Source organism: Chroicocephalus ridibundus, chromosome 5 (genome assembly GCF_963924245.1).
Source record: "Chroicocephalus ridibundus chromosome 5, bChrRid1.1, whole genome shotgun sequence".
In the NCBI taxonomy this organism is placed as follows: Eukaryota; Metazoa; Chordata; class Aves; order Charadriiformes; family Laridae; genus Chroicocephalus; species Chroicocephalus ridibundus.
This window is the reverse complement of record NC_086288.1, coordinates 12,766,461-12,793,384: the sequence shown is the minus strand read 5'-3', so window position 1 is coordinate 12,793,384 and position 26,924 is coordinate 12,766,461. Positions and strand designations below refer to the sequence as shown.

The 26,924-nt window shown below is 39.4% G+C and overlaps 2 protein-coding genes across 3 annotated transcripts in view; one reads left to right on the top strand and one right to left on the bottom strand.

Moving 5' to 3' along the window:
* MAML3 (mastermind like transcriptional coactivator 3) overlaps positions 1-21,448 on the bottom strand; it is a 319,248-nt gene extending 297,800 nt beyond the window's left edge. Inside the window, exons 1-2 of the mRNA XM_063336886.1 lie at positions 21,349-21,448; positions 20,367-20,470 (exon numbers count right to left, since the gene is read on the bottom strand). Coding sequence (XP_063192956.1) covers positions 20,367-20,405 — 39 coding nt within the window. The 5' untranslated portion in view covers positions 20,406-20,470; positions 21,349-21,448. The remainder of the gene's footprint in view (positions 1-20,366; positions 20,471-21,348) is intronic.
* On the top strand, positions 13,255-25,367 carry SCOC (short coiled-coil protein). 2 transcript variants are annotated; one of them, XM_063336892.1, is made up of 4 exons: positions 13,255-13,405; positions 22,175-22,246; positions 22,341-22,424; positions 22,990-25,367. In XM_063336892.1, the coding sequence occupies exons 1-4, from the start codon at positions 13,342-13,344 to the stop codon at positions 23,130-23,132; spliced, it is 363 nt and encodes a 120-aa protein (XP_063192962.1). In that variant the 5' UTR covers positions 13,255-13,341; the 3' UTR covers positions 23,133-25,367. The 2 variants fall into 2 exon arrangements, with proteins under 2 accessions (XP_063192962.1, XP_063192963.1); XM_063336893.1 differs by lacking the exon at positions 13,255-13,405 and adding an exon at positions 21,549-21,636.
* The last annotated feature ends 1,557 nt before the right edge of the window (positions 25,368-26,924 follow it).

The window sequence follows — 26,924 nt, the reverse complement described above, 5'->3', positions numbered from 1 at the left end:
CAGTCCAGCTCTCCCCAAAAGCACGTTCCCTATCATTTTATCCAGCCTGGTTCTCAGAGTTTCTGGGGATTGAGCAGGTTTACACACTTGTTATAAACTGACTACAGTTGTTCTGTAGTCAAAACAGCCTGACTGGATTAAAATTTACCCCTTTAAATTTCATTCCTTTACTTCTAGCATACTACTCCATATAACTCTTCTCCATCCTTGCTACTTACCTAGTCCAAATATCCAGAAGTATGTGGCTTTGCTAAGGTAAAGCCATAAAATCCCTCTAATGTCTCCTCATAAATAGTACTTCTTTTGAGGATGTGTTTCATAATGAATCTAGTACTGACCAGAACATGGGAAACTCATGATAAGCTTCCAGTTCTGCCACTAGACTTCAACTAAAGGCGGCATTCTCTATATCCCTTTCTGTTAAACAGGGACCACGGTATCAGCTTGTTTTGTAAAGCATCTCATACAAAATGATGAAATATGAATAAAACCGGTATAGTTTGAGGTATGGGAGATCATCAGTGATAACGACACAGCTTCCCCTTTTTGTGATTTTTAGCTACCTAGTTTGGGCACATTTAGAAATATACCAAAATAAAAGCTACAGATAAAATGTCCAAACTTGTTTTTAAACATTCATACAGAATTTGCTACTCATTATTTCCACAGTTCCATTCAAAAGCCTACTCTGGAAAGAGCTCTTTTGTACAAAGAGCATTCATGACTGTCTCTTGACTATTTATGCTTGACTTATGCTCAAAAGAAGGCATGCTGAATGACTACATCTTCTTGCATGTTTCCAATGTTCTTTAAAGTTCATGCAATTTTTTAATATTGCCAGTGTTCTTTATTCATCAGATTTATCTTTTGCTACAGGAAGAAATCAGCCAGCTGCTAAGCATATCCCTTTGCCCATGACTTCACATCTTATCTACCAAGGTGCATTAGTTCAGGAATCAATTCAAAATCAACTGAAACATTTATCAATAAGCTTTGGAAGACCTACAAATCAAAAGTCTCCCATCACAGAAATTTTTCCAATGTTCTGTAAATGCACATGAGATCTTTTCAAATCCCTTGGTAACGTCAGCATTCTTCTTTTTTTTCTTATATGAGATGTTGCGTATCTTTCCAAGACATGTCATGACTGTTCTCCCTACCTCTCACTAGTTTTCCCTTGCCATGGCCTATTCTCATGTGACAGAGAGCAAGTGGAAGTATCCAGTATTCTTCAGCATGCCTTTCTCTTACTGAGCTACTGTGCTGAGTTGGAAAGGTTGGCTCTCTAACATAATCAGTCAGGTTACTGAGCTCTGTTCTGAACATGCTCTTATCAGATATAATATTAACTTTATCATACTACTGCTTTTCCAGAAAAGGAAGAAAGTTGTAAAAAGTACTCTTTTTAACTATACTATCCCAAAGTACTCTAGGGCTCCAAATATCACTAAGATTATTTCTAAAAGATAAGTAGTATCGCCACATTACACATAATATCTAGCTAGTGAATCTCCATACAGTATAACTGTCGGCATATACAGAAAAAACTGCATGGCATCCTAAAAAAGGTGACAGGAAAACTTTGTTAGAATCATGGCATTTAAGAGATTTGTACTTTATTTATCCCCATATTTAACAAATGGACACATGCTTGAGCTACTGAAAAATAACTGGAGGGTTGCCTCAAGTCTGCGCCACAGTGAGACTCCTGTATGTAGTCATCTGGTAGGACCAAACAGTGATGACCTATCTGCAACTGTAACGGTCTTACCGTGAGTATGGATATAAAGACAATGAGTTGTTGGATGTTGAATGCTTTGCCTCAATATACACACTGAGACAGAAAGAGGGAGAAAGTGTGTGCATCTCCACTAAATTACGTTTTGTGAGTAACCCATGGTCTTGATGTGACTCAGTGACACTAGTGCACTACAGCAGGTAAACAACCATGGCTTTACACAGGAACTCAGCTTTTTGTCTCCATCGTTAGAGTAACACCTTCTTAGTTGCTACGCTTATTGCTTAGCCACTAAAAGAGCTTGAATTCCTATTATTTATTCATCTATCCCAAGGCCTAACTTTTCAAAGCTGTGTGCACAGTTGACAATTGCATTGTTTACTTGAGCCTCATCACACAAAACTGGTGTTACGGATGTGTGCTGTGGATACTAGATTCACAGCATAAAAGTGCTAAAATTAGGGGTGAACAGCAACAAAAAGCAGAAGTAGAAATGCTGAGGTTTGACTTCCTTGGTTTGCATGTGTAAGAATTCATTGTTGATTTTTATTACTCTGGCACGCCTAGAATAGGGCAAACGTTCCCTCCAAAGCCAGGAACTTTTACAGATTTGTTTAGTTCTACTCTCTATTCTACTCAGAAATGTGTTTTGTAAAAATAAAATTTAAAAATTGATAACGCTTACAAAAACTTTACATAAATATTAGGTATATTTAGCAGAATGAAATGCAACTGAACTACCCTTGGACTTTCTAAACTAGTCTGTAGTACCTGATTGTAGATGCATTCCTAGCACACCACAACTACATTGCAGAATGTGTTAGCTTAACTCACCTTTGTGAACTGCTCTGTGAGCATATGAAAATACTCATTGACTCATCCATAATTTAAAATCAATGACACTGTATCAGGGCAATGATTCAGTAAAATGTATTTCTCCATTAGTCGCTGGTAATTGGAAACTGACCATGCTCTCTGCTGACGCAAGCAACAACTGTCACAGCAACTTCAATTAAAAAAAGAAGTTGAAAAGTCCCTCAATCAAACTTCTTTTTCAAACAAGCTGAAAGAAACACTTCCCTTTAAAAAAAAAGAAAACACTGCCCTCCTTTGGATCAGACATCAATGCTCTTCAGTTTAGAATATAGCAGGAGAATCTCTTCTGGAGGAGTGAAGCCTGGTATCGCATCCTTTAGCTGATTCCTATATAAGGTCCATCGTGGAAGAGACCTTGCAAACCATGGGCCACATTTTGTTCTGAAATACTAGAGTACAATTGTACTGTAGTTTAGAGCAAAAGGTGAGAAAGATTGCTGGTTTGCTTCTGTAAGAAACAGAACCATTTTAATAATTTTTACAAAGTTGTAGACATACCTGAAGAGAAAAGTAAGTCACATAGCAAAACAGAATTTTTACCTGCTATTTCTAGATGTAAATAAATACAGCTTGTGTAAGGTCATTAAAAATCAGGTGAAAGATGGAAGCTAGATAAACAATATTTAACCAAATTAGAAATCAGAGCAACTATCAGTGATCAAAATTTAGCGAAAAAAAATAATCATGGTTTAAAATCTTATCTAAAAGATATCCTCAAAAACCACGCATCTCATGCCATGTTTGCTGTGGACCTGGAGATGGGAATATTTATTAGATTTAACACTTTATGCAGTAATCCCTGGAACCATCCCCAATCTGAATGACAATGGGCACTTCTAGACACTTACTTAGGGACATTACAAAATGGATTGGCAATGTCTACTTTCAGTAGAGAGGATAATTTGCATACGCAGCAACAGATTTTAGGAAACATAGGTAGCACTCTCAGCTAATAAAACAAAATAGCTGTAGAGATCTGGTTTCCATACACATGCAAAGTATACGACACACAGAGCATGAATAATTAGCATTAATGAATGTCAAACTTATCACTGAAGACTGTCTGTTGATTCAGAACATTGCTGGAGTGTGGAACTACCGCTCCACTGGGAACTAGTACAAGGAAAGGGACTGAAGTCTATTGGGAAAGTCAAAGATGAAGGGGACCTTCTATGAAAAGAGTATTAAGATAAAACATGTTTCTTTTCCCCTTTGTAAGGCAAATACACTCTCTGACAGTTTTATCTGACTAATGACAAAAGTACTGTTAAGACTCACATTCTGAGAGGTTGCTTAAGTGGGACTGAGTAGGCATCTTAGGATCTGGCTCTTCATACACTATCTGGATGTAAAGAACTAATAAGTCTTTTTAACAAAGAATACATGGAGCTTAGGAACGCTGTTTATCCATTAATTTCTTGTACAAGCTGAGTCAGTCTTCACTTTCTGTCTGAAATTGTTCCACTGGATGCCAGCTCTGAAGTTACTGCACTTCATTCCCCAAGGACAAAACTCATGATAATATAATTACAAAGCAATTCTTCATTTTCCACTATGAAGACATCATTCCATGATAAGTTGTTCATTATAATTTTCCTAAAGTTCAAGCCAGATTTCCCACCCATCCCTTCTCCCCTGGAGCAGGTACTAGACTCTTGCCTTATCTTTATGATCAAAGAGTAGGGAGCTGTGAACCACAGCACAGAGGTGAGCTACGGCCCATCAAACAATAATAGTAATTTGCCCCTGCAGGAGGCAGCCTACTATACTGGCCCTGACAGAACTCAGCAGGCATCAGGAATCGCACTATGTGACTTATGACAGAAACAGGGTCAAATAAAGAGGGCTGAGAAGGCAAGAAAAGGTAAAGCTACAGAGAAGAGGGATGGAGCAGGGTTGGGAAGGAAGCATGAAGCTGGGATACTGAGGATAAAAGTGTGCAGCAGGATGAGGCAAGGAAGGGAAAAAGAGATGTCACGGCTTTGCTTTAGTCTAGGGAAATATTCTTTCGTAAGACAGGGGTGTTGAGGGCTGCCTTGTTTTTGGGTAGGTACAAAGCTCTTCTCTGATTAATCCTGCAAAACTGCATTAAAGGTCAGATTTCCCTCAGTGGCTAAAACTGCATTTCCTCAAGTGAAGGAGAGGAGACCTGACACCAGGGGAAGCTAACAGCTATGTTACTGCCATTGTCCCTGGCTTTTTGCTGTGAGAGAACAGCTTTCAGGTCCATCCCACATTATACAGAAACTTCAGCTGGGCCACAGCAGAGGAAGACTTCTTGCTGCTTCGCCTGGTCTATTTTTTGGCCGATGCCAAATAATTCCATCACTACACTTGCAATGTCTGAGAGCAACTTTTCTGTCTTAGCTTTTGGAGCATTTTTTGATAACAGACATTCACATACAATATGTACTGCTACTATTGCATGGGTTTGTAGCTGGTTCTTACTAAATGAGGTATCTTTACAACTCTCACAATTTTATCCTAGACTGTATTAACATAATGGTGTATTTCTTCCAGTCTCAGCTCTTGAACTGATATACTTTCATAACATGAGCTTTGATGCTCTCCAAAAAACCCCCAAAAGATTTGCATGGGCCTGAAGAGATGTTAGAAGCATTAATGCTCATGGCTAAAGAATGCAAAGGCTAATAAAAGAATCCCAACATTTATTATTTTTTGAGGCTGAACCCTTTACAGAGTAGCATTTTTGAATCTTTGGGTTTGGCATTACTGTCACGGCTTCATTCTTTCCTTCTTAAATAGTTTACTTGGCTTGGAAAATGAGTTTGTTCACTACACACTTTCTGTTTTCTCTTTTCCCCTTCTACTTTCAGCTTTCCCAAACCAAAACTGGAAGCCTTCACTACAATGTGACATGATTCCCACCCAGGAAAGTTGGCAAGGGAGGCCACTCAAACACAAGTGTAAGATATAATATCTTGTAACAACCATTTCCACAGTCTCAAAAAAATTTTTAAGCTCCTAAGTAAAAAAAACAAACCGCACCTTGATAAAACATTTGTATAAAGCGAGATACAGGAACAAAGTCAGTCCTCCACCATTTAAGCGTTGTGACTCAAGGAATTAGATTTAAAGTAATAGAATTTTTCCTTAATACATTTTCCTTAATGCTTCTCATTTGTGTTCAGCTTCTGCCAGGGTTCACAGGTATAGTTCTTTTAATCTTTTCATTCCTTATTACAAGTCCTGCATTTTAAAAATAATAATAAAAAAAGATTCTCACATAATTTCAGGTTTTTTTTTTTTTTAAGGAAACACCAACTATTGTAAGACTCATGATAAAACTAAGATCTGGGCACAATTCTATTAAAGTAACTGAGAAATAGCCCATTTTATGGGGGCAAAAAAGTCCCCAAAGATCCCTTCCTCCTCCAGAAACTAGTTTGTCATACATGAGGTCTCTCTCTGCTATCGTATTATTATTATAAGCATTATTGATCATCAAGTCCATTAAAAGCATTAGTCACCTTAAATAATTCATCTCTCCAGACTAGCTTCGGCCACAGATGCCATCAGCAATAACCTTCCAGGAGACTTGTACTAAAGAAAAGCCAGCATAGCTGCAGCTTAAATAGACAGCGTCCAAGAATAAGCAAGACAAAAATGATTGAGCAAACATGTCATATGATTGCATTCCACTGGGGATTTCTGTGAGTAGCGTATAATAACCTTAGAGTTCTAGAAACCAGGTATGTGACAACAGGAAATCCGCAATCTTCAAATGGGGCATCCGTATGCAAATGTCAGTAATATTTGTTAAAGTATGTGACTTTGAAAAAGAAAACCAAAAACATGTATAGACTTTGTCCTTCTCATTGTCAGCCTTTCAGTGTCTGACTACTGACTGACACCTTATTCTGCAGAGTGCTCCACTGGCAGCTCAGTAGGCGAGGGGCAGCGGTCTGTTTAGGCACTTTGGGGAGTGTTTCAGACAGGTGACAGACCATGAGGCAGGCAGCAGCAGAGAAACTGACAAACGCCAAATCTGTTTTAGCTAATAAATCCAGGTTTTGGAATTCTGCCTGGTACTCTGGACCCAGTCCTCTTCATCAGTTGCATATTACAGAGCTATGAACAAGCTAAAATACCGTGTGAAAGAAAAACTCCCTTGGTGCCCAGAATATGCAGTTCTGCATGACCCTCTTTCAGAGCCTGCAGCAACAGCCAGCATCCCAGTCAGAGTGCTTGCAATGAAGTTGATCAAGCCCAAGGTAGGCAGAATTCAGGCCGCAAAGAGATCACATTTGATTTTTCAAAAAAAGATTGAAATGGCAAAATACTTGAAAATATGTCCCCTGTTTTTTCCCCTCTGAAGTGCTAAGATTCAGAGAGAAGATACAGCAGAGCCGGTGGGATGACACATTGTTGGACTGTGTACCAGTCTCAGCCTTGCCACTGCAGCACAGGACTCGCGAAAGCCAACTTAATCTGCTCCTGAAGCTAGCAGTAATTCTGAAGCCATCACTGAAGTCTGTGTCGCTAGAGATAGACTGCTTAAGTACTGTCTCAGCACCTGAACTGTCGTGCAGGAAGTTTCTATGGCTGCATTGAGATCCATGTGTTTTTGCTATCCTCTTGCAAAGTAAAATCTATTAGTATTGTATGAATTTAATTGGTTGTAATCAACAAACCTTGATTGGATTAAACATCCCCCATCCATTTAGCAATACATCCCCCATCCATTTAGCAATGACAATTTTAATGACTACACATTTAAAATCTGAAGTGTTTTGCATTTAACTGCACTGTGGAACAGAAGAAACACACAGGTTAGCTGGTTACAGACCTGGAGGGCTCCATGAAGGACCAAAAAGAAGTTGTTCCTATCTTCTGACTGGTCACGCTCACTTTAGAAGGATGCTAATGGTCAGACACATTAGAGAACACTGTCAAAGGGATAAGGAACACGTACCCTGGGACAGGATATGCACTACTGAACTCTCTGCATCTGTGTATTACAAAGAAGCGGAGGAAACATTTAGTATGACTTTAGAGCAATAAAATAAAAAGCAGTGTCTTCAGTGTCTTGTCAGTTTCTACACTGGCACTCTCCAGTAAACTAACCAATAATTTCCTAGTATCTCTAATGAACACAATGAAAAATTATTAGAGATGTAGAAATTACTTGAGCCAACACTGTTCCTGAATTACTGCCATCTCTAGAATTATAGATCAATGGAGTGAAGTAGAATGGGCTATCATTCAAAGGGAAAAAGCAGGTTGATCATTCCAAAATCCGGTGAAGAGTCCTGTTCTGCTGCATGCTGCACATGCCGAGTCACCTAGTTAAGAATTATGAGATGTATCAGATGGAAGAAAAAGGAGCAGGAAATGGAAGAGGACACACTAGTAAAATATAGATAGGCTCACCCGTTGCCCAGTCAGTTTGGTTTTACAGGAATCATAATGGAATTAAACTTTAAGAAGTATTTGAAGTAGTCTGAAGCAGTAGATTTTTTTTATTTTTTTTAATTTAGCGGGCAAATGTTCTCCAAGTCTAGACAGATGCATGACAGGAAATCTGAGAGTAGAATGGACAAGTGTGAAGCAAAGTGGGTCTATTTTAAGACATATGTACCAGATGTTATGAACAAGTCATTCATTTTCAGACAGCAGATACAAATTTAAAAAAAATTACTCATGCAGAAAAGAACAACATGTATGCATTTATCAAAATTAAACATAATAAGTGAGTGGCTATGAATGCAAGTGGGCCGTCGTTGTGGATGGTTTCCAGGTGACCAGTTTGGATGCAGTTTCAGAAGCAGCATTTGCAAATAATGATGCTCATTTGCATAACATGCCCTCGAAGTGTACCTCAAAACTTACAAGACTATCTCAGCCACAACATGGCTTGTAAGTATCTTAAACTGCTAAGTGGTGAGCGAGGAGGGAAGCAGGTGGGAATGGAGAGAGAGTATACACCTAGGATACTTACTGACAAGTATAAATACACTTCAGTTTACAGGTTAAATCTGTGAATGACACATTTAATACACTTCTGTCACCACCTTAGTAAACTGTTGTTCTGCAAGTAGGTTACTGTCATACAGTGTCAGTCAGACTAGCTTGGAACATCCTGCGAATTTAGTAGTATGATTACTGCTTTATTAGCATGAACTAAACACGTGCCACAGTTCCTTTCTGTCGAAGTTCATTAAAACAGAAATACACTGGCAGCTGTCATTTCCTAACAAGGCACACATATTTTTTAAACGCTGCGTTTTATATACAGTGTGAAACTGATACATCGGATGCATTTTTTAATGTTTTGTGTAAGAAAATAATTCTAAACACTTTGTTGTATGCTGGAAAGTACCAGCAAATGTACAGAAATGTATATTACCCAATTGTACAGTCAGAGATGGATTCTACTCTTTACTCAGAGCTTATTGTCTTACTTGAAAAAAATAGAAATCAAAAGGAATATTTTTGATTTTGTTTTTAAATGTGCTGACTAAAAGCAGAAGGATACGATATCTCCTAAGAATGCAAAACATAGTTTTCCTATTTGAAATCTTTAGTGGCTTACTTTATATACTGCATTGCTTATATCATATACATCCACGTTTACAAAACTTGTCTTCAAATTGGACTCTTCATCAAACCACTGCATAAGAAAAGCAGATGAATGCATTAAGATTGTACAATGCAACCTGATGGAAGATCAGCCATTACACCTGTGTTGCAATAAGGATCTAACCTACCCAGAATACCCTGACTGTCCCAGTATTCTCTGAAATCAACAGAAACCTTCTTCTACTTGAGTGTTTCTCTGACTTTAAAAAAAATAATCTTTTCTGTTATCGATACTCAGAAAGTAACAGAGCAACAGCAGGCATCTCTATACAATTACACCTTTGGAACAAGGGGTCAGTGAGGTTTTGACGGGTGATGCAGACAGCAAAAATGTCTCTCAACTGACTAACCTCCTGTCCCCGACCCCACTCTTCCCTCTTGCCTTTCCAAGTTACAAAAATATTTGAAATAGAGCCACTGAAAAATGTTTCCAAAAGGCACTGCAGCTGTGGACTCCCAGAGATAACAAATTAGCACAGTAACAGGAAACAAGGGAAGCAGGTGAAAAGGGCTGTTGAATGTTTTGATGATGTAGCTCAGTTCGTAAGCGCAAGGCTGAACCCTGCAAAAAATTAGTGGTATTGAAGTCTGCCTCAACCACGCTATAAGCACTGTTACAGTGTTGGTATAAATAGGAGTCACAGCACATGCTGCGGTTTAGCTAAAACGTTCCATACATCTGTACTTAACTCTGAGCCAACTTCCTTTTCAGGTCACCATTAAATCATTTTAATTAGGAAATAGTTACATGATACTTACAGTAATAAAAATGTGAACCTATTACCAGGCAGGTTTAGCTATGGTGTTTTAAAGCTAAGGACCTAAACCCTCCTGTATTTGTGTACTTGTCACAAAGTTGCCTGACAGACTGCAAAATCCTGAGCTTGGAGAATCATTTCAGCACCAAACCTGAAGATGTTCTTGGGTATTTATCTACTGCTTTCATGACCATCATATCTAGACAGCGATCTGCTAATGTGCTTGTACCAATACTCATCAAAACTAGGCTAGTATATGGCTACATCAACTGATGCTATTGCTATGAAGTCAAACAAAGGGCTCAGAGGAGTGGCTGTAGGAGAGGCTGTCCCCACACTTCCCCTACCCTCAGCCTCCTCTGACAGTTTATGCCACCTATTTTAAAAGGCAGCCAGGTACTAGGTGCTAGGTATGCCACAACCCCTGTTCAGTTTAGTAATTAAACCCTCAGAAAGATGAGCTGATATTTTATAACCAAATTAACTTTTACATTAATGTCCATTACTCCAGTGAAAATAATTCACACATGGAAATAGCTAAACTCATTGTGCTCTGACAGTTAATTCCATTACACAGCTTGCCTTTAAGCTGGTGAGAGTTCCTCTGTCTGCTGCTACTCCTCTATATTCTTCCTTATAAAACAAACATGGTGATAGCAAGAAATGGGCACTTCTACTTTATATTTAAATGGCACCTCCTACCCAAAAACCTTATTTCACTAATAAAATATCAGGTCACCATCAAAGAAAATGTTTCTCACCACAGCACTCACAAAAACAAGCAAGCTACAGATATAATTCTACAGCACCTTTAAAATTAGAGAACATGGGTGTATGTTTAAATATGAAAAAAATTTCGGGCAGGAAAGAAACAAGATCATGTCTGTAAAGTCCTCTTAGTTAAACCCCATTCCTCTCTGTTGGTAAATGAGTCTCCATTTCCGTGAATAAACTGTGTATGTCTCCCACAAATCTAACTGATTCCCAGGTCCTCATAAAAGGCCAAGGCCTTCTGCAAAAAAGTGCAGCTCCAGGGTCCCACCTTGGTCTTAGTTTATATACACATGCATACAACTAGATACATACACCCAAACACATACTTTCTGCTCTCTCCTCCTTCAGAAGCAGAGGCACTGACTAAGAAAACAAAGCAAGCAATCTGTCCAAAGGCCTTTCTTTCAAAAGGGAGTTTTAATGAGCTCTGAAACACTTGCAGAGAGCCTTTGAGTCTTGGCTCTGTAGGGTAGGAAGAATAACTCCTCGGGTAACCTGCTCTTTGGTGCCACACAGTGTGGAATGCACTTGGCAGAAAGGCCTGAGTCCAGAAGTTGCAGGGATCAGTACATCTCACATGAGGCAGCCAAACTCCTCCCTGAATCATATTCTCCTGCACCCTGAGGAGTCTTTCTTGCTGGCTCATATTAAAATACAGCTTTTACTCTGCATCACTTTCACTAATGGCTTTGATCTAAACATGAGTAACAACTGCACAACATCCATATTCACTAGGCTACTGTGAGAGTCTGTCTAAAACCAGCTAATAATTTACATGGAAATTGTATCTACCAGAGGGAACCCATATGGCCAATATAATAGAACAATATTGACACAGGCAAGAAAAGTTAATTAAAGCTTTTAGATGAGGGCTATACAGTTCAGACAAGATAAAACCCATACTTCCACAAGCATATACGGTTTTACAAAATTCAGAGGTAACAGATTATATAAGTGCATGTGTTTTTAGGATCTGCCCTTCCAAACTGAGTTGTTGAAATGCTTCTACTGTACATAACATGTCTGAGAACAATAAAAGACATAATAAAGACAGAAGATCAAAAAGTTTTCTAACTTTATTATTATTATTATCATGAGAGCTTTGAAGCGTGCTGTTGCATCATTGAAAGAATTAAAAAACCCAACTGATCCAGACACACCTTGTGATACTCAAGAATTTGGAATGAAACCAGTAGGTCTCTTTACACAGACTACTCAAGACCAATAAGGTAAATTTTGGACTGGTTCTGATCAACGCAAAGCAAAAATGAGTAACTCTCAGCACAATTCTGAAAATGCAAGATGTGCTTGGTTTTCATTAATCTCTGAAGGCAGCTGTGAGTAACTTCACTGACACCAACCGAAAAGCTAAAATAAAAACTAAGCAGTTAAAGGATAAGAAGAAAAAACTAAATAGCAGCATTACATTTATCATTTCTGTAAGCTGCACCAATTCTGATGCTTAGTGTCTTAGGCCCTTTGTCCTGCCAAGTTACGTGCGTTTACCTTTGTACAAAGAGGCTGTCTCAGGAGTCCAAATCAAGATTATGTCCAAAAGGGTGAAAGGTGAACTGTAAATTCTGAGAATTATCTCATTCTATAGCTGGACAGTGCTTCACAAAACTAAGATTCAATTTTTAGTGAGACTTCAGAGAGGTTCCTAATTACAATTAAGAAAAAATTATTTGTCAACATCCTAAACTTACAGCCTTTTTCTGAATACAAATTAAAAATGGGTAGATTCTGAACATGCAATCCCCTGAAAAAGAAGTGGTTCCACTATTCACTGTCTTTAATCAAGACCAGGGCCATTTAAACTTTTAAATTAATTGCAAGAAAACATTCTAATCCAGAAGTACAAAAGAAAGCTATTTCCAAAGAGGTAAGTAGTTTGAGGTGAATTTCTAGTTTATATGTTCAAACTATGTCTAATTTTCTTCAAGAAGCAAACCAAGAAGACTAAAGTGGGGTTTTCTTTGAACTCGATTTCCTTCCGCCCATCTACTATCACAGACTGTCACATGCTCACTTATAGAACTTCACTTGTTCACATTACCTGATTGGTTTAGATGCAACTGTTCATGTAAGTAAAGTTACTCACATTCCTAAGTATTTAAAGATTACATTTTAACTTTGCTACTCCCAAATCTGTCTATTGCATTTGCTTGGACTGTAAGTAACATTTTTTGAACACTAAAGTTACTTTCCCTCTTTCCACTATCAAAAAAAACCCTCCAACAAAAAACTATACACAGCCCTAGAGAAAAATCAAGAACAACAAAAACGCAACTAGTGTGAATACACAGTTCTTTCACAGAAAGAACCCGCAATAGCAGTGTTTGCTCAGCATGTATCTGACAAAGCAGTTAGAACTCAGAAACCTTCTAGCTTAACAATTTCCGGAAAAGAGCTCAAGGTTCAGATGAGACACCACACAGAGTAAGACGTGGGTAGTTGCCAACAGTATCCGATAACACCTGTGTGTTGGACTCATTAAAGATTTAACCAGAGAAGTCACATGCATGCTGAAAAATGGCTGACAATTGCCATGCTTAATGCACGTCTCAAAAAACTTTGAAAAAAGGAAGGAAAATGGAGTTACGTCTGGATGAGGAGGATGGCACTTTCACCAACATTTCTTTGGCAGATGATTCAGGTAAGAAACTACAGTAATCTACTGATACAATACAAATTCCATGGGCTGAATAATAGTACTGCGTGAGCACATGATTCTGTAGATCCTAATTACCAGGTATAAAGTATTTTTAGTGAATGCCCTCAAGTAAACTTTTCTAGTTGCGTAGTTGAATAAGCCTTGTAAATAGTTACAAATTGAGATTTTGGGGGTATGGAAGCTACCACAGTTTTCACATAATAGCATATGGGAATATACATTTGTCACCTGAGCACACATAGCCTTTCACTGTTTAGAAAGAAAAAGTTACAAAAATGTTAACTCAGTAGTTACTACTGTCAAAGAAAATACAGATAATGCTGGCCTTTCCTCCCAAATATGGAACAATAATCTTTTTTACATACTCTAGTGAGAGCTCACAAGAAGTGATGCAAATTAATTGGTAATGGAAATAAGCTGATCCATTTAAATCCCCACTATTAAGCACTTAATTGTTTTAAAAGAAACTACAAAAGCAAAGACTGCCTGCCTTCCCCCCACTCCCCTTCTATCTTATGGAATAAAAATAATCTTCAATGGGAAGTAGGATAGTTCTATGTATGGAAATATGAAGTGAGTTAATAAAAATTGACAATAAATTATTTAGAAAGGTGTGGCCAGAGTACCAACTTGATCATGTCAGCATGGCCACCGTAGAGCTGTGCTAATTTACCCTAGCTAGAAATATGGTTTGCTTATTAATGAATTTTATACAAGTCTAATTTCCCACTCCCCCTTTTTTTTAGCATAAAGAATGTCATTGTACATGCTATCTTTACCTCCTATACAAAAAAAAAAACAAACCATGGGGTTGATCTTATTTTTAGAATACATTTTTCTAGCAATTTCATAGTAGTGTGATGGCACTGAACCAAATATTTGAATGCACTTTGTTTATACAGCATATAGCCTAATAACATCAAGATGTGGTTCACCTGAGCTATTTACAGCAAGATAAACTGGCAGACTTTGGTCCAAGTTGTGCAGTAATGGAGGGTTCTCCTGACACTGAATCTCACTCTTTCCCTGTAGCAAGGTGTACAACAGTATGGAAAAAGGTATCCTATGACCCTGTTTCATGACTGGCTGGACAGCTGATGACATGTCAAGAACAGATGAGGGGCAGCACACAGTGGCAAGATTGTCTAGTCTTTGCAAGGCATCCAGAAGTAGCTGGGTTAGCTGTGATGACTCCACAATACTGGATGGATGTTTTTGCCGTATTGCTTGATTAGTCTTTTGGAAGATGTCAAGTTGCTTTCTTTAAAAGGCAAAAACGCACTAGCCTCCTCTACTACTCTAACCTCAGCACCCTTGCAGCTTGGAAAATGTTAATACACGTGAGAAAACGGAGGCACAAAGTTAAAAGCGCTCACATTCAAGCACCAACTGATACTAGATACCAAAGTATACTCACCAATGCCAAGCCCTGACAGATGTTACTGATATAAAAGTAGCTGCTCAGCAACAGTACAAATAAGACTCTACTGCACCTTAGAAACGAAACACTTCACATTTACTGGACTCTTTGACTGCAGTTAACACGCCCAAGGTCAGAGAAAGATCATATTCGCAACACAAAGAGGACCATAAACAAGGCTTCCTTATACAAGATGTGCGACCAATATCAGAGCTTTTTCCCTAGTAGTGAAGACGTGGGGACAGTCAGTCAGAATCAGAGAGAGAAATTCAAAGTACCTGAAAATACATGACATCTTCAGGCAAGCTTTTAGATTGAAGACATAGAGGGAGAATACAGTAAGATTTATGATGAACATCATAACCCTGATCCATTTCTTCTGCCGGAGAGCAACAGCTGGAGGCTAAAGAGAAAGGTATAAGAAAATTCCTAACCTACAATAGGAAGAGACTATCATATAGTTTGTAGGAAAGAGTCTTCCTTATCTGTCCCAGCTGAAGTGAAGACTAATTACAGTAACTCGAGCACAGAAGCTAACAAACAGAATGGGCCTTATAGCTGTAACTGTAAGGCTGGAGAACATCAATTCCAGAAGAGCAGGGAGGATAACAGAAAAGATTTAGATGGTTAGAGAGAAAAAGATTCCTTAGGATGGACGACAGCAAGTTCAAGTGAGGAATAAGGAAACTGGACAGATCATAAGTGGACTTTGCCTGAGGATGACCTGATGTTTTAGCAAGTGTCCCATAATGAAATTTTAAGTGGGGTCACAAGAATACACTGGTTTTAATGACCTCTAGTACATTTGTAATTGTATAAGCTTTTCCTCCTATTTCTTAAAATGTACTGGAAAAGATACTAAACAGACAAGTAGAACAACATGCTATATGTATGTAAAATCTAAAGCATAATCAGAATACAGTCTTCATATCAAAATTTCTTTACTACTGTGAAAAGCCTTTGTGCTAAAGCAACAGGTGTTACTGAGCCTGATTAAATGACTGCAATGAATGAATATTTAATATGAGCTATTGCTCTTTCAAAACAGCAACGTTTCTCTATTTGTTAAGTACACAGGTATTAAAAAAAATCAATTCCGTGTAAATCAAGATGAACACAAAATGGTAGCAAGATAGAAACTGCTCAATAAGTATTTTAATAGTAATATCATAAGTGTATGAAATCAAGGATTCATTAACAACATTCGTGAAAGTATTTTCACCTTTAGTGAAAGAAATACCTTTTAATTTAGAAATTCATAGCACTTCATAAAGTTCCCTCAAAAAAATTACCTCTCAAACACAAATACAGAGGAAATTAAACCAAAAATTAAACAAAACAGTGAGATGATGGCCAACAGCTGCAAAAATTTCTGTATTGTTCTTTTGATGAAAAGTAAATCAAGGCTCTCTTTCTTCATTGTAAAGACCCTAGAAATTCTCTTACTCTCTTTTCAAATATGCTTTCTACAAAGCCAACGTTAAGGACTGCATTTCTCATGTAAACCCCTGCTTTTAAAAAGCAGATGTAAACCTCTAAATGCTTAGGCCTAACTTACAGGAAGGCAAAACAGTTTTTCATCTTATTAAGTTACCAGTAAAGCTTTATGGAATCTCGCTAAAAAGTCCTTCCACAAAATTTGGTGGCAAACCTAGAGCTGATGATTACAAGGAGGATCAAACTGTTAACAGGCCAACATTATGTCATGTATGTTGGTATTCACAGCCTAAAGCTGCAAAGTGTTCAGTTGCTCAGTCTATTTAAAAATGCATTTTTGTGGAATCAGAGAAGAAATGAGAACATTTGCACTCCTGCACAATCCTGCAAAAGATAGGATGCATTTCTGTTAGAGGACAGGCCTCTTTAGGGTTAAAGAGAAAATATGACTTTCTAAGGCTTTCTTTTTGTAGACTTTCTAAAGAGACTGGATGTTTTTCCCCAACTGTACACTCACAGGTTATGTCATCTGATGAGGTCCCATTCTCATTCAGGACTTAAGGCACCAAATAACACACAATAAGTAAGGACACAAACAATAGTTAAACCAATGTAAGCCAAAATAGCTGCTCATTTTGTGTAGTTTGATTTGGTTGGAAACAGTGGCCAGTCCAGCCCAAACCACGACACTAAGAACTACTCAAATTCTGCATTTGACAGAAGTCTGTAATTGTAAATTTGCATAAGGATGTGCACAAGGCTACAAAAGCCCTTTTATGTTACTCAGAAAGAGTAACAATAATTGCAAAGAATTCTGGTGTAAAGCAACATTACTTGAAAAAAAGCTTCTCCAAGTCTGTCATTTCCACAGAGAAACAAAATGATGAAGATTTGATGTAAAGGGTCTTGCGAGTTAGTATTGCAAGGAAAAAGAATTAAGCCATTTGTATTCCTTTTTGTCTTTTTCTTTGTGGCAATAATTAGCTAAAGGACAAAACAGTACAGTTCGAATAGCAAACTCATCTCAGAAATATGCACAATACCTTCTTCTGTTAGTGAAAAGGAGAATACATTTCTATTCTAGTGGTGAACAGTGAACCCTCTGTCATCAGTCAGCTTACGCAGGCGCCTCTAGCGCCTGTAACGTTGCCAAAAAGGAAGTGAAAGGCTTGTTGGTTTGTACTGTGTACCACGGAAAAAACAGGAGGTACACCAGAGTTTGAGAAATAAAACGTCTGAAACTGTTTGTCATTAGCAGCAATCGCTTAGAGTCTAAGTCCAGAGCAATAAAATTATCTCCTGTAGTTTGGTAACTGTATACGTATATGCATTCAGGTAAACTATTAATGATGCTTTATATCCTAGGGAGATTGTTGCTATTTTGAGCAAAAAATGCTCTTTCAGTGAAACTGAATAAATTAATTCCTTTTGCCAGCAACGTCAGCTAGTTTTAGGAAAGCTTAATCAGAACTTAGAATACAAGTAAGTATAGATAATTGCAATTGTGAAGTGAAACTTGTTCCTATAAATTTAATATACATGACAATATTATAAATGCCTCCCCTGATTTAACCAAATGCCTTCGAAAATACAAAATGAATTAGTAAGAAAGAAAGGGATTAGCACCTGTTCTTAGTTACATCCAAGTCAAGTTTTGACTTCAGGAGCTCTGACATGCTGCTAAAAATTACAAACTCTCTTTATAACTCTTCAGTCAGAAAATCCACTTACCTGAAGAGAGTAATCTAGTGTGTAGTGTAAAAACAGTTTAATAAACTGAACAGCAGAACATTACTTAGGGCAGTGTCCAAGTATTTCTAGTAATAAAGAGAATCCTCCTATTTCTTCTTTTTGAAGTGCAGAGTTGTTATGCTGCTCCCCAGGAGCAGCATATTTAATTTTATTGATATTGATTTTATTTAATTTTCTTGATAAGGTATATGTTCTCTAAAGTAGGGAGCATAACTTTGTAAACAAAACTTAAAAAAAAGCTCTGTGAACAGTTTGTACCCAGTCTCTCAGCCTTGTGCTGCATATTCCAAATGCTCAAAGTAAACAGCCACATAGTGAACTTGACCGATTTGCTCACACTTACATGTTTACCCCATTAATTTTGCCCCTTCCAGTGAGTGGGGAAACCACAGAGAAGCAAATGCTGCCAGATCCCTGAGGACAGATTGTTTGAGGTTCTCCTAGGAACGGTTCCCAGACAAGACTTGCCCTGCTAACAACTTAAAGAACAAAGAAATGACACTTTCTAACACAAGAGTTAACAAAATACTACAGGCTGATAAAAGCAAGAATTGTTATACAAGGGCTTGAATCGGCCTCCTCCAGTCAAAGGGGACACCAAGCACACTCCTAAAATGCAAGGTAATATTGGTACTCTACACACATACATAGGTATGCCTTCCCTGAGACACATCCTACAATTATAAAAGGAATCTTATTGTTTGGGATATACTGTAAATCCCTAAAGCTTCAAATTTAAAGTGCACAACAAATTTCATTGATGATGTATTACCCAATGCAAGACAGGTGAGGTAAGGAATTTGAAAAGCAAATAGGTAAGTCACGGGATATTCTAAGCTTCTGTTGGTTTGGTTGATTTCTCATGAAAAATACTTTGGGCTGTGGGCTTTTTTCTGTAATGTGTTGGGCTTTGTTTTTTTTGTTTGTTTGTATGTTTAAATCTGGTAACGCATCAGGTATTTAGAATCCTGGGGTTGACTTCTTTGCACTGGAAAATAGAGGGAGGGTTAGGAAGGCAAACCTTTTTAAGGGAAAGCAAGATGAGCTAGGCATCCTCTCTGTGGAGTTTGCACCCAGCAGCATCAAGCCAGCAGTCTTCGTCCCTGGTCTGTGCAGACCATAGCCAGGTCACACAGAAACAGCTTCTAAATGCCGGGGCCCAAGAGCATGGGCCAGTCGTACTGTCTCAGATACTAGGGTAAAGGGATTCATATTAAGCACTTAACAGTAGGAAGATGCATTGTGTGAGATCCACTATGTCTGAGTGTACTGCGGTACAAACCTAAAGAAGCATCTGTGCAACTCTTTAACACTAACCCAGTAACACGCAGCACTAGATGAAGGCGCCATCTGTTCTCTGCTGACAGCCTCTCTGCCATGCTAACAGTGGAGGCTCAGATAAAGACAATTGTCTCTAAAGGAAAACCAAAAAACCTCCCACACAGGTTAACTTCTGAAAAGGAGTTTCAGCCTGGTGCTCAAGCTCAAATTTCCAAGTTAAGAATGAAAAGAAAATACTACAGTCAGAAACCACAACCACGTGAAGTAGAACGAACCCTCAACAGTATGCATACTGAAAATGGAAACAGTAGGTAAACCACCAACTCTTGTTTGGCTACGACAGCATAGGAGCCAATATGCCTGGTTTCCATTCTGTCCCATAACTCAATATCAAGGATTTTAGCACTTTGCTCATTTTGGGGCAGTTTAGACAATAAACTGCAAACATAACACAGTGAGCAAAGTGGAATTTCTGCAGCAGAGAGGTGCATTTCCCCAAGATTAGCCCACAATATTTTTTTTCTCCTCTTATAGTATAAAACACAGCAAGTTCTTTACCAGGTAAGCAAGCTCTCCATACATCTGTATCCACCTGCAGACTCTGGCCACATTTTTTCATTAATTGAAGTACTGGAGACTGTCTTGCTAAAAAGAATTATGAGAACCTGTTGATTACCAGGCTTGCCACATAGCAAGTGCAGCAAGATCACAACAGAGTGACAAGCACCTGTCATTTTAAAAACAGCAATCAAGGGGAGTTACGAACAAGCTCCTAAAACCCAGCTACCACCTGAGAGGACAGCTTGCAAGAATTAAGCAGGATTACTGGGTTAAAAATGCCTTTCGTAGAGAAGGTGATATACTTTTAAGTAAACCAGCTAATGGAACTGAAATTGACAGACTCATTTTCCAGACTCTAAAATATGTTTTCATAACTGGAACAGCATTCAGTCTACTCTGAATTTATGTGATTGGGAGGTTAAAAAAGTTATTAACACAATGTTAATAATATTGTGGAGGCACCCAGAACATGTAGATATCAGAAATACATACCTTCTGAAGTGTATTAAAAAAATACAGTAGAGGGCACATTTCCCAAATGCCTTTATCTTCCTGAGTATCTCCGCAGCAGCAAATTATTTATTTTGGAGGTATTCCTGCAACATACGGATATGATATGGATATAATTCACTGCAACATATGGTCCATGCAACATAGTACCTATAAAACTACAAATCATACAGTGCAGGCATTTCAGTAAAGCCACTAAAATTAGCTCAGGTCCTGTGTGTTGTCTTTACTGTGGCTTGTAGACTGTCCTATGAGGTCCAAAGGGAGGAATCACCCTGTGCAGCAAGGGTTATTCCCTCTAGGGAACCAGGGAAAGAACACAGAAAGAGGAGGGGTGGTCTGGAGCTACTGAGCTGCTAGATGAGAGTTACTATGAAGTTACTTGGGTTTCCATGTGATATGATCTATAATGCTGTCAGATCCAGAAGAAAGGAGCTAAATCACAGGTTTCTTAGCCTTGACGCTGCTGTGCAGAAGGATTATCGATCTGCCAGAGTGGAAGCTCCACATACCAGCACCAGAGGGTCACTCACAGCCACAGGCATGCTTGGTTTTCTCTTGAGGTTAGAATCATAGAATCACCTAGGTTGGAAGAGACCTTCTAGCCTCAGAGAAAACAGAGCCCAAGCATCAACCTAACATGCCAAAACCACCACTAAACCACATCCCTCAGCACCACATCTACCTGTCTTTTAAATACCTCCAGGGATGGCAACTCCACCACTTCCCTGGGCAGCCTGTTCCAATGCTTGATAACCCTTTCGGTGAAGAAAGAGGTTCCTCAGGCTTATGCCAGCCTTCCTAAACCTGAAGGAGTTAGGTGCTGGGGAACACCTGCCTTTTCTTAACTTCTCCTGAACACGAGTCAGGGTTGAGGACCACCGCTCTAAACACCTGCCCTAGGAAACGAGCGCGAAACGAGTTTGTGAGGAAAACACTGATATTCATTTAATCGCGTACTTACTAGTCACTTCCATTATTTTACCCGCAACTCGGTGGGATTTAAGGGGACTAAACCCGCCCGTGAGGCGGACAAGGTCTGGGCTGCGACCGCTTCTCCCGCCCGCCCTCAGCCCGCCCTCAGCCCGCCCTCAGCCCGCCCTCAGCCCGCCCTCAGCCGCACGCCGGGGCCCCGCCCCGCCCCTCGGCCCGCCCATTGGCTAGGGCAGCCCGCTGCGCGCGCAGGGCCCGCGGCCGGGGAGGTCGGCGCAGGCGCAGAGCGAGGAGCGGGCCGGGGCCGGGGCGGCGGCAGGTGAGGCGTCGCGGCGGGGAGGGCGGGCCTCGGAGAGGATGCTGTTGGCCTCGGCAGCGGGCCCGGCGGAGGGTCCTGCGGGGAAGCCCCCTGCGGCGCTGCCGTTCACCGTCCCTGCGGCGGGGATGCGGGGCGAGGTGGGGGGGGGCTCGGCTCGGCGCGAGTGGAGCCGGAGCAAACAGGCCCGGCCCTGCAGGCCCAGGGCCCCGGACAGCGGCGGAGGCGGGTGGGCTTTAATAGCCAATTCCAGAAGGATCGGTGGCTAGAAGGCGGCAATGTGTAAAATCGGTTATTTTATACGTTAGGGAGTCATCTAGATCAGCTGTCTTTGTAAACTGAAGCATAGATACCTGAAGAATTATCTTCAGATACCAAAAATAATTGATGAACACTAAAAAAACCCCGTTGTTCTGGCTTAGGCTTCAGTGCTGGCTTTTCAACACCAATTAGAAAAATGCATCTAAAAATCCAAATATAAAGGCAGTTTCACTAACAGCTGCCTCAGTGTTCTCTTTTTTTTTCCCCCCTCCTTAAGCAGAGCATCTCTCAGGAAAACTCTCCTCAAAAGCGGAAAGAGCCTGTTCTGCAATGATGAACGCCGACATGGATGGTATAAGTTCTTAACGTTCTTGTTATTTTTTCTACTTAATATAATTTCCAGCTGTTAACAAAGGTTGCACTAAAACTCTCATGATTTTTTGCAGCTGTTGAGGCTGAGAATCAGGTGGAATTAGAAGAGAAAACACGGCTTATTAATCAAGTTTTGGAACTGCAGCACACACTTGAAGGTTAGCAGTTTGACACCTCAGATTTTTTTACAAGCAGAGTCATAAGCAAAAGAAGAGACTTTACTGTTCTGCCCTACCTTAGTCAAAGTGTCCAGAAGTATGTCACTTATGCAGCTGAAGGTACATAAGCAAGGTCTCAGAACTGTTAATTTTTTTCCTCTTTAAGCAACAGAATGTGTGCTTGACTCCCATAATACACTTCAAGCAGAAGGGGCGATACAGTTAACTTCCCCAGGCTCATTAGTTGAAATACACCTTTGAGCCTGCTCATCACCAAGTAGTTTAGTTTGCAATAGCCTAATCCAAAAAAATTCAATAGAAGACTAAGGATACAGACTAACAGTAGGTTTGTTTAACGAGTTTGTCAAAATACTGTACTACAAAATAATAGAGAAAAATGGTCTTTAAAAGAAAAGGTGCGAGTAGCAGAGTGTTTTATAAGATAATACCTTACGGCAATGTTTCCCACATTAAAAGTGTGAATAGTTTGATGTAGGCACATAGAACATATTTGTTATTGCATGCAATAGTGTCTAATATTTTTCTTGTACTATCACCTTTGCAGATCTCTCAGCACGAGTAGATGCTGTTAAGGAAGAAAACTTGAAACTGAAATCAGAAAACCAAGTTCTTGGACAGTATATAGAAAATCTGATGTCAGCGTCTAGTGTTTTCCAAACAACTGACACAAAAAGCAAAAGGAAGTAAGGGTTGACTCACAGATGATGTCATTGTATTGCTGCTGTCTTTTTTTGTTTTAATTGACATAAGCTACATGAGCTAAAATACCTTAGTTTGTGGCTTTACTGGATACCTGAAGAGTATAAACTTTGGTGATAAACAGAATTAAGAACATTATCATGAACAGGAGACATAAGTTTGTGTATTGTTAAGATTAAGGAATGTGCAAATGTAGTGTAGAGACTTACTAAACTTTCATACTTGTTTTAAAAATGGGCATATCTTGTTAAAAATTGAATTCAGTTTGTCAGGTTAAACAAAAGTCTGTTGGCGCTCTATGAGGTCTTAGGGTAGCACTCTTGACTTGCAAAATAATACAGTTATAATATTGTGTTGAAACTTCATTTAAGAAAAATATTCAAAGTCTAATATCATCACCTTTTTCACCTCAAATATATTTAGATTACTATATAGTTCTTTCCATAGCTCTGCAAAGCAACTTTTAAACAAAAGGCTATAAACCAGTTAAGAATTTCTATGAAGCAGTAACAGTATGACATTATTTGCAGGGCTTGAGTACAGAAAAACACTTAAAATTTTTTGGGAAGGGGGAGGGTAAGGGAAGAGGATCAAGGAACTTACATCAGGGAAATACCAAACTGATGCAGTATCAGAGTGTTTGTAGTTTGTAAGATGTACGCTTCAGACTATTCTCACTTCCCAGGTTCCTCAGAGAACGATCAGGCATAGCATCATGAGGTATGATCTTCCCGAAGTTTTTCAGTTGTGTGATGAAGAGTTTTTATTTATAAAATCCTGAGTAATAAGCTTTACAGAAACAGGTGGTCAACAGTGTTCCTCATGCTCATTGTGAACAATCTGCAGTGAGGAACCGAGAACAAGTCTTTCCTCGCCACCTTTTATTTTCCTCCCGAAGTGCCAAACTTGTCTTTGCTTCAGGCCTTAGAGCAACTGTTTTCCTGCCCCACAGCCTGCGCTTGTGAAGTACCTCTTGAGGCACTGCACAGAAACATCTAAGGCAGAAGACTGCAGTGGAACAAAGGTGGCTTTTGCCTTTCAGATCTTTGCTGCTCTGAGCAATGCCTCGTGTCAAGGCATCCTGGTTTTTTTCACTGGCTTGGCTGTTTGTTAGCAGGTTTTGTAAAGGAGCTCAGCCCAGATTATGGGTCTGAGCACTTCCCAGAGGTGACGTCTAACATAATCAGTATTAAGGGAGAGCAGAAGCTGAAATACAAACACTGTAACTTTTAGCAGTACTCAGTTGCATCTCTTTCATCTTGCCATACAGCAGCACTGCAGACTTATTTATGGACATTACCTAGAACTGAGTTCTCTCTCTTCAGTAGCGAAGCCATTGTACTTTACCTTTTAACAAAAGGAAAGCACTAGTTCAAGAATCTCTTTCAGCCTTGCTGTGATGAACTCTATAAAATAAAGCTGCAGGAACTGAATGAGTGGATAAAATCCCTCTCAAACCCCAAGTTCCTTGGCAGCTAAGCACTGCTGTGTCTCAAGTGTAAGCTGGCATTGTGAGGTTTCCCCACCGGGAAGGCAAGGTCTCCCATTTCTTCCCATTTAAGAGGGCTGTACAGCACTCACTGGAACATCAGCAAAGTCAAATGATTGCAAACAAAGCACCAATAGTTCGGTCTGAGGGCTGTTTAAAAGTTTGAGTCAAGAAACCTGATGATGAAAACAAGTTTTACCCACCAAGGCACAAATGGCTGATACCATCTGTGTCATGGGGTCCTGTAAACATCCAAATTTATTTTTAATCTTCTATGAACTACTCTCTCACTTTACTGCCTACCTGGAACTCTAGATTCATCCAAGAAATGCTAGAAGGTAGAGTAGATCACATGGTTAGTCCAGGGTTTGAGCATTAAAATGAAAAACAATCACACTAAGCACGCGACTTCTAAAGATTGCATTGCATTACAGCCATCCTAGCTTTAAAACCATGTCACTGCACATCTCCATCTGCACTGTAGGAGATCAAGTGGTAACAGAGCATGCGCTTGTTACACTTCAGCAATTCCCCAAGATCAAGTAATCTTAAAATCATGATTTTGTATTGTAAGACTGGGTAGTGATATTTTATCTGTTGGTGTATATATAGTAGTCATTTCAGCTATAGACCATTTTACATCCCACTACTGTGGCCTTCATTTAACTTATGAACATTTTAAAGATGTTGTATTTCTGACTTTACACTAAATAAAAACTTTTTATTTGTCTCGATTAGTTTGGTTTAACATTTGTAAACCCTAAAACGTCTCATAACTATCTGTAGTCAAAAGGTGACAAAGTAGTAGGGGTTGCCATCATCTTAAATTGTTTCTACATAGCTGAAGTGTCTGAAAGACTAGATGTAATTAGCAAGTATTAACAGTAAACCTGAGTTTATTAATCTATTTTTAGCAAGATTCCAGTTCCTGACTCACTTGGTATTTTCACCCATGAATCTTACAATTCTGTATATTTTTCTCTTGTGGCTAAAGAAAAAAGGAAAAGGGTTGGTAGAGTGCATCCAGTCTTGTCAAAGCTGAAACTTGCGCCTCTTCATGTGGAAGAGCTTTAAGGCAAGTTAGAATAGATGAGACTTTACCTTTTGCTACACAGGTAATGAGCACTACATTAGACAGAAACCAGAATTACTTCATCATACCTTCATGAAGGTGGAAGCTAACTGAGGAGTAGCTTCAGTTGTAATTGAATACAAGAGGCGTCAGTCCTACTTATTCTTCCCTGAATAATGAAAAGTCTCCGTCTGGGATTTGGTGTCCTCAGTAAAACCCCACTTTTATGGAGCTACAATGTAGCCAGTGGGAGTGCAGGCTGCAGAGGCCCGATGCTCCTGGTGTTCCAAAGATGACTGACAGTCTTAACAGCAAGGCATCCTGGAACTGGATTACCATTAGTTTGTTAATTTCAAAGCACCTTCAAGCAGCCATTGATAGCAAGATCAAAGATTTTTCCTGAAATACCTGTTCAGATATAGATGGACTACACGCAGGACCTGCAGGGGAAACCTCAGTGTTACAAAGTGTCAATGGAAGGGGGTTCCCCTTTTGCCTGACTTTCTCCATGCAGAGTCTCAAATCCCCAAAGCTCTGGTATTTCTCCCCTAATTACTAGCATTAAGACTAGGTCCAAGTAAGCTGACGCGCACACTTACTGATGTCTTCTATCTCCAGGTTCCAGGTAATCGAAGTCATTAAATCAGTATTAAAGTGAGATGGGCTTTGCAGAGTCAGTATTCCTGCAAACAGCACCCTTGAGTCATGGCCTCACAAGACCATTTTACTCATAGTAAATGGCTCCTTATTTACTGAAGTGAGGTACAAGCAAAGGTGTTGATGGGACATTAATCAAGACTTTATGGGAACCTTAAATTCAATGCCCTAAGGGAAGACTAGCGTCCCCTGAGGGGTGACCAGTCCCTGAAGTAACTATATCACACCAAAAAAACCCAAACAAACCCCAAACAAACAAACAAAAACCACCCCCCAAACCCACGCCTAAATGCTGCAACAATTCCAAAGGACTGTTACCAGACTCAGACAGGATTAGTTGAAAAAGAATGCCAAAATGCTCCCCGACAGCTCACAGTAGCTGTTACCAGCAGGATGCTGCATTGGCAACAACTTCTATCTGTTGCTTGAAAAGTCAGAGGCAGGGGGAAGGGTCTGGAGTCTTCACTTCTTACCTTTTGCATGCAGACCCTAAATAAAGAAGAGGGAACTTGCATTTAACTTAAAGAAAAAAGAAACCAACCCAAGAACCAACAAAGAGGCC

What these genes read in the sequence shown, in the direction of transcription:
- SCOC (XM_063336892.1), top strand. Translation starts at nt 13,342, where the DNA reads ATGGAGTTACGTCTGGATGAGGAGGATGGCACTTTCACCAACATTTCT. An exon ending in TTCTTTGGCAGATGATTCAG is followed by an intron (nt 13,406 to 22,174) that starts GTAAGAAACTAC and finishes CTCCTTAAGCAG; the next exon opens with AGCATCTCTCAGGAAAACTC. An exon ending in ACTGCAGCACACACTTGAAG is followed by an intron (nt 22,425 to 22,989) that starts GTTAGCAGTTTG and finishes TCACCTTTGCAG; the next exon opens with ATCTCTCAGCACGAGTAGAT.